Raw genomic sequence first — 12,195 nt, forward strand, 5'->3', positions numbered from 1 at the left:
AATGGCCCTGCAATCTCAGAGTGGGCTGTAGAAATGAGCATCATCCCCTGGGATGCTTTGAATGATGGAGATTCTGTTTATTTGCAAAATGCAAGGAACTTTTATATATCCTGCGCTGGAAAATTTTCAGATGTGAGATGTCTTAGGACCACAGTCAGGTCTTTAGTGCACTGCTCATGAAGAGAAGGGCAACTTAAAACAGCAGGAATGATGAGAAATACCACTACACTCCTTTTAGCAGGGCATAACTGCACCTGGGGGTGCTCTGCCAGCATGGAGGGGGACTAGGAGACTTAGAGAACCATAGCTTGACAACTGACCTTGTCAAAAACCTGCAGACATCAGAGTTGGGCTGGTGAGGAGCAGACCATCTCCCATCATCTGGCCTCTAGGATCACCTGCACAGAGGGCTGCTGAGAGCCAGTAAAGCTGTCCACTCTCTGTCTCTGCCTGTCTGAAATGGGCATATTTCTGTGGAATATTTTAATTTCAGATAATGTTTTTCACTTGTAAAGTGCCTCCTGTGAAACTGTCTGATGAGCATATCATACAGAACAGCTGTACTGTTCTGCCTGAGCACGATGAAATGTTTGCTGACCTGGCATGTTGCAGGTGATTAGTAGTGTTTGCTGTTGGAACAAAGTGCAGCTTATCCTGGTCATATTTGACCAAAATAAGGTCTTTGGAGGCAGGGAATGTGGACGTGTCAAAGTTTGCAGATAAAAAGAGGGAGCAGCACAGCTGGTGATGTGAGATGGAACACAGAGCAGCATGTGAGTCTCTCTCTGTTTTCTCTAAACACCAAAGGCTGGTGTTTTCACCTGATCTGTTTTTGCTCCAAACCCATAAATGTCTGTATCTCATTACGCTCCTGTAGGTGACCTTTCTGCCTCTGTCTCCTCTTCTTAGGGCTGGCTGGTGACAATTTCTAAGGTAAATGCTGTGGAATGATACCTTGCAACTAGGCTCCTTTTTTGTGATCCACCACTGATTTCTCAGCTGCCTGAGAGGCCAGACAAACTGATGTTCTGTCTGATGTTGGGATCATCCACAGCAGGTTCTGTTGCCATCAGCATGGATCTCCTGGTGCTGGTTCATAGAATATTACAGATTCATGTGTCACAGTTTCACTCAGCTTTATTTTTTGTGACTTTATGCACCCAGGACTGTATACCAAGATGCTCATCTTGGCAAGGGCTGGACTAAAACTAAAGGAGCAGTGACAGCTTGCACTGGCTGAGGCTTTGACTAAATTAAAATACTTTTCCTTCTGCAATATTTCTGTGCAACTGCGAATAATGAAATGGAAAGGATGGTGGGTGTAGGCCGCCTGGTTTACAGGAAGGTTCCTGGAGAACAGGTAATTCTGGAGAGAAGACTGGATTTACTTTGTTGTTTTATTGTTAGCTTTATGTCCCTCAAAATGCATATAGTTTCTCAGTTGTAATCTGCATGGTAGATGAACTGTGCCAGTGTAGATAGGTAGCTTCTGGGGCTCAGGCTCTCATGTATTTCATTATATGTGAAAAAGCTGATATGTTTAATGAAAGCCCCCCCAAATCCCAGGCACACCATGGGGATGCTGCCAGCTGAAGGAGGTGGGGAAAAATGTGTAAGTTTCTGAGCTTTATTGCACAAAAGAATCTGTCAACTCTGCCCTGTGGCTCGTGAGGTGAGAAGTAGAGTTGTGATGAAATTGTACTGGAACTTGAGGCAATTGGGTGGTGCTTGCATGACCTTGGACCAACGACTTTGTCTCTAAGTGCTTCTTTTCTTAGATGATGAAATAATATAATGATGATAATACTTGTCTCTTAACAAGGGTTGTGTGATGAATAAATTAATTGTTCTCAGTTACTATGGTAATTAGTGCTACAGAACAGCCTAAAAATAAATAAGATCATTTAGTGAAGGATATTCAGGGGAAATCAGGTAGTACATCCCAGGCATTTGCAGTTAGCCCAAGTGCGTTTTGTCTAAATGTGAATTTGTGAAAAACGTTCACTGATGCTGAATTTTTGTAGCAGAAATGCTTCCAATAATCTTTTTGGAGGCGGCTGTAGCACACATTTCCTTCCGTATCTGTGGGCACATGATTCTTGCAATTAGTTCTCCTATTGAGAACAGCACTCCCTCCTCACCCCATCTCCTTTACAGCCTAAGGGCACCTGAAACGAATGATTCTTTCTTCTTCATAAATCATACATACTCAGTAATACAGCCAAAGAATTGTTAATGTGTTTGGGGAGTTTACATAATGAACCTTTCTTGGTAAAGGTGAAGTATGGTCGATGCACTGCCTTGCTGAAATTCTGTTACAACTTTGCTGTACGGCAAGTAGACTGCCTAAATCCATCTGTAAGCCTGTGCAAAGTTTTTGAGGCTTTCTCTCAGTGATCAGTTAACTACATCAGCATGCCCCGAGCCAGCTTTTTAAAATGTTATATGATGTTCAGTCATCTGTGAATTGTATTGGATTCCACAGGCATCACTGAAGTATATTCTTGGGGTTTTTAAGTTAATAAAATTTTGGAACCTAGTAAGTTAGGAAATATGTCTTAAGGTAGTTCTGAGTCCTTCAGTGAAGGCATCACCCCTTCAAGGCTATGGTTTCCATTGCTTAATATCACAGGGGCTATCCTTACATAGGAAAAATACTGTGTTGCTAGGCAAGGATTTGCCATTAATTACTGTGTTCTCTGACTTTATGTACAGCTCTGGGCTTGGGTGTTCACAGTGTCTTGCTTCACACTGAGTTCCAAAAATAGCTGTCTTTTGTGACCTGGCCAGTTTGTAGCTAGCATTTGTGCAGAGCAAACTTGTGCTTTCTTCCTCTCACTGTCACAGCTACAGCAACCTTCATCTATTCACCTCCCACAGCACCTCCCCACATTGTGTGGGAAGGTGTCAATAGTAAGAACAACAAATGCCCCTTCTGCTTTTTCAGGAATAGGAAGCTGATGCCTTGGTATTCCTGGCCTCCTGCTCACCCAGAGAGAACTTGGGTCATTGCTGTGGTCTCCAGTGAGGTACTGGCAGAACAGATAGCATGACTAACAGCTGAAATACTTGCTTTAATCTTCAGGGCTTTACTGGTATTGAGTCATATAATTTGAAAAACTCATGGCTTGTGCAAAGGGCAGCCCAGATCTGCAAGGAGGACCTTTGTGCCATGTTCTCAGCTACCTGGCTGCTGCAGAGGCCATCAGCTTTGCAGGTTTCTCCGTGGGTCTCTGTAACTGCTTGCGAATTCCTCTCCTTGCCAGCCACTTGCAACCTTGTGGATATTGAGTAGATGTAATGAAAAGGAAAGAGAATGCAGGACAGGGAGAGAGGCTTCTTTTCATGGCCTATCTCTTGCTGCCTTTGCTCCTGCTGCACCTTTCTGACACATGAGTTTTGGATCTTGTGGATTTTCATTTCCAGTTAGTTATTATTTGTGTTATAGCTTAGATCTCAGCCCTGAAGAGCTTCCAGGGCTGTCAGGTTTGTGCCAGGCAGTCACTGCTTGTAGCTGCTATTGCTTCTGTGTCTGTGGTTTCACTGTCATAGTCCCCAGTCCCCATTCCACATGTGGCCCTATTCACACATATACATGTACTATCACTTTTGCAGGGACCTGTGGATATCCCTGACAGTGTTTACTGCTTTTTCTCCCCACTCCGTTTTCTTCTGTCAACACTCCCCTTGTCCACCTTGTGTGTCACTGTGTGATGAGAGCAAATGGCACAACAGTGGTTTTGGCTGATACTTGATGTCAGCTGTGCCCTCATGTGCAGTCCTGGCTGCCTGTCTGTCTTTGTGCTTAAAGCACAGAGAAGAGTCCAGTCTGAGTAAGCTTTGAATGAGCTGTTCACCTGTGGCAGCTCAGTACCTTCAGTTGGTGTCAGGGTGCATTGGGCACAAGCTAAAGAGCTTGGTCTCCTGTCCAAGAGGAAACCTGCTCCTCTTGGCATAGTTATTAAAGTGAAGTGGTAGAAGAGTACTGAGAGCTCCCATGGATTTTTCCTTCTTAGGTATGTAGTGCAAATTTTTTTCAAACAGATTTTTCTTCTAGATGATGGCTTGACTTTCTTTTATCCTGAAACTGAGCTGTGGCAGAGTGCAAGAGAGTTGTATGGTTGGAATAGGTTGCATTGCACCTGTGAAGCTGCACGTCCAACCTTTGAACAAGGCAATGTCAGCAAAGGTCAATGGGTTAGATGGCTGTGGCTACTCTTTAACTTGTCTTTAGTTATGTTCTGAGGGAATCATACTAACCTCTCTACTTACTGGTCATTACTGCTGATCCACACCTCTGATTATGATTTGAGATGTTTTGGGAAAATATGAGCAGTTTTTGTCACGTAGGTGGCAAGCCCATTCCTGACCTTGCAGATAGACTGATTTACATCTGCAGAAGCAGTACTTCCACTCTGTCCTTGGGCAGAGTAGTCGTGCGAGAGTAGGTTTGGGTTGCACTGTGAGGGTGGTGAGGCACTGAACAGGTTGTACAGAGTAAGTGTGGCTGCTGCCCCATCCCTGGAAGTGTTCAAGACCAGGCTGGATGGGGCTCTGACAACCTGGTCTAGTGAAAGGTGTCCTTGCCCACAGCAGGGGTGTTGGAACCAGATGATGTTTGAGTCTCTTCTATGATTTTATGATAAGCCTTAATTTCTGAATTTCTAGGCATTGGGATTTTTTCTTGTAATACTGCAGTATTGTTATACCTGAGGCTTTTTTGATAGATTGGCAGATAAAGCAGGTAAGAGTTGTGTCTTGTGCTGTCTGAGCTCGACTTTGATTTGGGTGGTCTGTAACTGCAGATTTGTATGGATACTTCTGTGCAAAATGGAAATCTGCTGAGTTGCTTGTGGCTGAAAACTGGATCTGGTGGCTTCATTGATTCTTTTCTGAGTTTCTGTAACTAATTTCTATTCTGGCCGTTGTCTCTTAATATTTTTTTATCAGCCAGAAATTGCCCAGCATCATGGATATCTCTCTTCCATTTTTCTCTTTCAGCTGTATGCTAGTCTGTTATCATGTCAGCTCCTTTCTTGATAGTCTTCCTTTGTGTGTGCCTGTACCATAGGGATATGGAGATAGGAATGGATAAGGAAATAAGGAAGATAAAACCTCTCCTCATTTTCTTCCACTTTCTCTCAGTGTGGCCTGCACACAGATGTGTAGCCCCTTCTGCAGCAGTGTTCAGCTCCCCAGCACACAGAGTATCTTTTGGTCCCTTTGTGTAGCATGGTGCTGGTGTGGAGCTGCTGTCCCATGGGCTTCATAATGGTGGGGGTCTCTCTCAGCAGTGGCCTCTGTGCCACATTAAGATAAAGCATCCCAAAAGTGTTGGTGGACAGGGTGTGCCAGTTCCCCCTGCAGCCATTTTACGTGTTTCAGGAGCTCCTGCCTTCCGACTGCCCCCCGCTCCCTCCCAAGTCAGGATTATCATTGCGTGTTTGTTGAAGCATCTTGTGAGCCAAAATCCATTGCTGTTACAAAATCTGCAAGCAGGGGCAGTTCTGCCAATGTCGGTGAGACCAGTCATCAGCATCTGAAGAGATGACGTGAATTTTGTTTTCCCTATTCAAATACTGGTAACTGCCAGAAGCAGGGTACAGGACAGTGAGGTCCAGAGCACTGTCCTGGGTTGCAAATCCCATGTCTATGCCTGCCTTCTCTTCTTAAACTACAATATTTGTCTTTCTGATATAACCCATTGATTAATATGTTGCAATCTAGTTGCTATAATCTAGAGAGGAGAGCAAGAAGTTATTGTATAGAAAGGAAGAAGTCCTCTGAAAGCTGTGGTTCTTGGGTGTTAACTCTAGTTTGGAAATAACATTGCAATAAGAGAATATCAGAGGTCATCCTGCAGATATTTTGGGTTTTCTTTATTCTCTGGAAGCAAATTCAGGCTAATACTTCCTCAAACACAGGAAGGAAGTAAGTGTAAAATGTAAAACTGTCACCCCTTCATGTTAATTGTGTTGGAGTGACCAAAATCAAACAAAGCTGAACTATGCACTGCAGGTAAACACAGATGCCTTCTTCTTGAAAAAGATGTAAGTAATAAGTGAGAAAATGGGAATTGTAAAGGGAATCCCTTTATAAGGATTTAGAACAAGATCAGTAACAATTTGCTTTTAATTCAATGTATTATCTTTCTTTCTGTTATTATTCTGTTTTATTTCTTTTCTTTGTGGTGTTCAGTGGTCCTGGGTCTAAACAGAGCCTTTTGTCTTGGGTGAGGTTTTCATTAGTGAAAAGGTCTATGTGTCAGAGGGCCATGTTCAACAAACTGCTTGTGTAACTGAGCAAACAGTTAATTTGACTGAAAATGATACCATTCCTTTTCATTATGTGCAAATGTAGGTGTTGCAGTATAGTTGCTTGGTTGCTCATTCATGCACAGGTACAGGTTCAGGAGCCTGTAGAAATGCTTCCATTTAAACATACTTTTTCTTTCCCCTACCTTTCATGCAGACTTAGCAGTTGAGCCAAATAGCTCAAAATCCTCAGGGATTTAAAGGATTAAATGGGAACAATTGTTTTGGTGCAGGAAGGGCTGAAAAGTGCTGAAAGTATGACAGGAGCTTGTTGCTGTGGGACCTGGCTAGTGAACTATACAGCCACTTCTGTTATGGGCAAAAATATAACTGTGAGTGGTGGACTGTGATGGGGGTTTGATTGCTGCAAAAATTAGGAGGAAAAACCCCAGTAAGAGACCTAGTGATTGTACTGATGACTGACTGGAAGTTTTACCACTGGGCTGTTTGGTGAACGTGGTGGGAAGATGCTTTCTAGCGAAGGATAACAAATTTGTTTCTCCTATCAGACAACAAAATCAGTGCTAGTTTTCATTCTCCTTTGGCTGGACCCTTCTGTTCCCACAGGCTCCTGTGAATAACCAGTTCTTTTCATGTTCTTCTGTTTTCTCAGGTGCTGAAAGTTCCAGGCCGGAGGTTTTCCTGTGCTCTCCGTAGCTGCTACCTAGTGCTGCCCTGAGGAAAGCAGCGTTGGGAAGGCGGGTGCTGCCCTGAGGAGAAGTGGTGGGAAGGCTCCTACCCCTTGCCTTGAGGTGTCAGGGCTCACCATAAGGCCTGCTGTGCTTCCCTGCACCGGCTGTCATGGAGACCTTATCCCAGGACTCTCTGCTGGAGTGCCAGATTTGCTTCAACTACTACAGCCCCCGCCGGCGGCCCAAGCTGCTGGACTGCAAGCACACCTGCTGCTCCGTGTGCTTGCAGCAGATGAGGACCAGCCAGAAGGACCTGCGCTGCCCCTGGTGCCGTGGGATCACCAAGCTGCCTCCGGGGTACTCTGTGTCACAGCTGCCCGATGACCCCGAGGTGATTGCCGTCATTGCCATCCCCCACACCTCGGAGCACACCCCTGTCTTCATCAAACTGCCCAGCAATGGGTGCTACATGCTACCCTTGCCTCTCTCCAAGGAGCGGGCGCTGCTGCCGGGAGACATTGGCTGCCGTCTCCTGCCCGGCAGCCAGCAGAAGTCCCTGACGGTGGTGACGATCCCCGCGGAGCAGCAGCCGCTGCAGGGCGGCCTTCCCGCCGAGGCGGGAGCGGAGGAGCCGGACCGGAGAGGCGCTGTGAAAAGCTCCACCTGGTCGGGGGTGTGCACTGTGATCCTGGTGGCCTGTGTCCTGGTCTTCCTCCTGGGCATCGTCCTCCACAACATGTCGTGCATTTCCAAGCGCTTCACGGTGATCTCCTGCGGCTGAGGTGGCAGGGGCTGTGCTCCCCCGGGGTCAGGTTGGGTCGGGTCAGTGGTGGTGGTATTGAGCAAGACAATTCCGTGCAGCTTTCCCCAGTGACTGCAGGACGCTGTGCACCTGGGCAGCGGTGCCCGCCTGGCTGTGGCCCCCGGAGGGGTGACATCAGGCCTGTTGGCAGCCCGCGGAGAAAATCACATCCCGTGTCTGGCGGCAGTGGCACTGAGGAAGACTGCATGTGTCACCTCAACCATTTATCAAAGGGACTGCAACTTCACAGTGATCTTTTTTTATTGTGTTACAAGATTAAAGACCTCCATGTAGCTGGTTATACTGTGAAGTACACAGTACGGGCTCTTCTTTAAACACAGTGTATTAAAATCAAAACTGCTCCACATAGAATTAAATGAGAACTGGCGTACAACTGTACGAGCTGTTCAATACCAGTCCACACATGCATTATTTTTTAATGAGGGGAGGGAGGGAGATTCATAAAACAGAGAAATCATGTAGCTGGTAAAGTATTTTATATGTTTTAAATGGCGCATTAATTAAACCAAGTTAGGGAGTTGTACAATAGTTTTTAAAAGGTAGCATTTTACAAGCAGTTATTTCCTTCCTTGGTGTCTGTTTTTTGCCTCTGTTTTTCACCTCTGTTTTTCCCCATTTTCTTCAACTACAGAAAAGTGGTACTTCCAGCATTTTTTATTTGAAGGCGCTTTCAGGAAGGGATTCAAAGTGGACTAGAAAGGATACCTAAAAAGTGCAGTCAAAACAGTTCTGCCTCACTGGCTTTATGGGAAGGATAGCTTTGCATGGTAAACATTGGACATGCTGTTATACCTCCAGTCTGGCTGCAGACTTCCTGATGACCTGGCCTTCATAGCCAGGTGAAGAAATGGGTCATGAGAAGTCCTGGGACTCCTGCGAGGATGTGATAACATATTGCTCTTAATTTTCTTTTTCTGCAGGTTAGGTTTACTTACTTGTTTATGAAGAAACTAGATCTATTTTGCCTCCCTCTTTCCTAGGCGTTGCAACTGTGCACTAATGGGTGGTATGACAGAGGTGTTGCTCTAAGAAAGCTTCACCACTGGAACTGAGACCAAGGACTGTTGTACACAGTCATCTAGTAAGAGGCAGTGATGCATCTCAGAGAAGAATCCAGGCCAGCCTAACCTCTTACTAGATGGGCCACCCCTCCTAAACTGCTGTGACTGTCCTGGTGTCAGAATGTCTGGGTGAGCTTAACAGAGCCTCTTCCAATGTTTCAGTCTTAGTAGTGTTAATGATTTCATAAGGACAGATTTGAAAAACAAACACAGTAAGTGTCCCTCCTCCCTTTCATGACAGTCTCCTGTGACTGTCATGAAACCCCAGTCATTTGCAGTTCACTTCTTGGGAAGAGCCAAATTTCTGAATGTTCACTGCAGTAGCACCTTGCTCTAAGCAGTCCCACTAGCTTTAGTAGTACTGCTCATAAGTAAAATAGAGCCCAGTGTGAATTTGGGTATTTGGCAAGTCTGATTGCTGAAACTTACATGAGATTTAGGGATTGGATCAAGGGGCACGTGGCAGACCTTTAAAAGACAGAAAAATCTGTTGATTTGCACTGCTTCTTTTTGTGATTACAAGATGTAACTTCCCTGATCTGTGTCCTCTTTTGTCTACCTACTGTTCTTTCTAATTCTCGGAGATTGCTGAATGCCATATTATAACATAGTTTTGACTATGCAGTGCCCAAGTTGGCTGCATAGTCATCCTTGGTTTTCTGGTTTTGTCACAAAATCCAGTTGCTGTTTCACAATAAACATTCTCAGCTCACACTCCTGTCAGAAAAATACCTCTGACTTCATGCTGTGATTTCATGCTGGATTTCTTTCCCTCCCTGTTTCTAAACCACCATTTTCTTCCTTGATTTCCATTAAGGGAAGAATGGAATATAGGGTGCTTAGTTGTGCTGATGTGTGTTTGTTCATGTATGGAGAGGAACCATTGTGCTGATTTTTATCTACTGTCATATGTATGCATAGCACAGGAAAAAAAAAAGTCTTCAGATAAAACACTCAATGCCTTTTTTGTGCAAGGCCCATGTGCAGTATGCCTTGAATCTGGCTTGCAAGTATTGTAATTACATGGACACCTCTCCACAGCATGTTTCATGTGGCTGCAGTAGGGAACACCAGGTATTCCCAAATGTGTCTTGTGAACGTGCTTGTCTCTTGTTGCCAGTAGCTAGCCAGATTTCTACTGACATCCATGCTATGCTGCCTTTTGTGTAAAGGAAGCCAGTTCACAAAAAATCCTGCCTTTTACAAGACTCTTGAGGAACTGACCAGACACAGGACTTGACCCTCTACTGCCTTATCCCGTAGCAATTGCTGGGTGTACCAGAAGCTTATGACAGAGATGAAAGATGCTCTGAGAGCTGTGCTGGTGCATTTTGTGCCAGCTTCTGCATTTGTTTATCTGAGTTAGCAGTGAATGCACAAAACCACGAGGCAGTCAAGGAGCAGGTCCTGGCGACACACACAGTGGTGGTAGCGTTACCTCCTTCCAGCCATACCTGCCTGACTGAAGCTCTTGAGGCCGAGGATTCTCTGACATTGCAAAGAAAGGCCCTCTTCATCTCCATATGGAGAGTGCACAATAAAAGAGGAATCAGAAATTAGGTTAAAATACCACACTGCATAACACATTATACAACAGGCAGACCTGGAGTTTATCCGGAATTAATGACGTTAAGTGTTATATTAGCAGAATACCATCCTGTACTACGTAACACAGTACATTGTTTCGTTAATATGAATTTCCTGTACTTTTGTGCCTGCTGAAATGCATGTTTGACCTAATTTCTGATCCAGACATTTGCCTGCTCACAGCCTTGTGTAAGAGCAATAAGTAAAACCTCAAGATTTTTGCCTGCGTGTACGCGCATGGTGTGTATGTTCATTCCTTTTTATAAATAGGAGTTCTGGAAAAGTTTTTGTTCTGGCTTTAGACTGTGACTAGAATTTTAAATTTGCAGCTGTCATATATGTTAGATCACCTAGCTTTTTTGCTGACTTGTGTAGAAATGAACTAAATAGTTTGTTGTAATGTACAGTGTTAAAATGTTTCTCAAGTATGTCAATGGTCACACTACTTTAAAAATGCAGTGCAGTCTATCCCATTCCTTGGTTCAATACCTGGCATTAAAAAGTACTGCTATTTTTTTTTTATTATTATAATTTTAAAAAAACAGCCTTGTCTTTGTATCTTTCCTTTATGGAGAAACACATTTGGACTTGTGCCAAAATCATCAGGTTCCAGGTTAGCTTTTGTTCTCTGGTATCCAGTAAGAAGTCACTGCCCAGTTCCACCAAAAAGACAGAAGCTTACTGTGACTCAGTTCTGTTTGAGAAACCAAAACTTATGCTAAAATGTGTGGGTAATTATTCAAGCACCTGCATTTTTAAAGCACATTACTCTGTATGAATGTGTATTTATTTGCTTGTTTAATAGGAAAGGTGTGTGTGTTGGGGTCCAGTTTCAGTTTTTTTCCTGGATGGTCCCAACTTCCATTGTTGGCTTGTGCTTTGCTGGCAAACAGACTTTAGGGTTCACTCTGTGAAATTTTGTTTAGTGAATTTTAAAAATTCAAAATATGCAATTTTGGTATGCAGGATTTTTTTAGGAAATTGTGTGTTCAGTGATTGTTCATGCTTAACCACGATGTAAAGGAGCCTGTATGTTTTGTAAACATGGAGCAGTCATGAGTCCAAAGTTTCATCTTTACTAAGAAGCTCATTCTGAATAAAACGTTAGCGGGAAAAGAATGATAGCAAGTGAATTATGGTTCCTCTGTTATTTTGCCATCAAATGAAGAGTGTGGAAGGGAATTCGGCAGAATTGCTCCATATTTTATGAGAGAGTGGCTGAAATTCATCACTCAGTGTTTAAAGGCAATGTGTAAAGTATGGGTTGTGGTAAATAGTGAAAGGGCATTCAAGTTTTAATTAGAATTATAACTGATGACTACTAAGCCACAAAACTTTTTTTCTGTTTTAATAAAATAAAAAATTTTAAGTAAATGCGTTGCTTATAGAAATGAGGGATTGCTGGCCTTCACTTAAGCCTGCATTGTGCTTACTGGTACACTGGTTCCCTCTTGCCTTTCCAGTCACATGATTGCTGGAGCTATAGGCATCCTGCTTTTTTTGATAGTGCACGTGATTTTCTAGAGTAAGGATGGTCAGTATTACACACTGATTTTGTTACATTCACAGCAGGGCTGAACCAAAACCACACAATTACTACATGGTCTGAACTCTTCTGTAGATGTCCCAGAAGTAAAAGCTCTAGGCACCAGTCTGTCATGTAAATTGAGCCAAGCCTGTGTTCTCTGGATCTTTTCACAATGCCAGGGAGCAGAGGATGCTGCTTTCTCCCACTCATGAGAATGGATCTGTACCCGCCATCCACAGCCAAACTTAGC

At 43.9% G+C, this 12,195-nt stretch overlaps 1 protein-coding gene across 3 annotated transcripts in view; it reads left to right on the forward strand.

Annotated features, from left to right (window-relative positions):
- The window catches only part of RNF152 (ring finger protein 152), a 57,646-nt gene extending 46,096 nt beyond the window's left edge, over nucleotides 1-11,550 (forward strand). For all 3 annotated transcript variants that reach the window (XM_066559349.1, XM_066559341.1, XM_066559357.1), the window contains exon 2: nucleotides 6,928-11,550. In XM_066559349.1, coding sequence (XP_066415446.1) covers nucleotides 7,116-7,727 — 612 coding nt within the window. In that variant the 5' untranslated portion in view covers nucleotides 6,928-7,115 and the 3' untranslated portion in view covers nucleotides 7,728-11,550. The remainder of the gene's footprint in view (nucleotides 1-6,927) is intronic.
- The last annotated feature ends 645 nt before the right edge of the window (nucleotides 11,551-12,195 follow it).

Source organism: Molothrus aeneus, chromosome 1, assembly GCF_037042795.1.
Source record: "Molothrus aeneus isolate 106 chromosome 1, BPBGC_Maene_1.0, whole genome shotgun sequence".
Classification (NCBI taxonomy): domain Eukaryota; kingdom Metazoa; phylum Chordata; class Aves; order Passeriformes; family Icteridae; genus Molothrus; species Molothrus aeneus.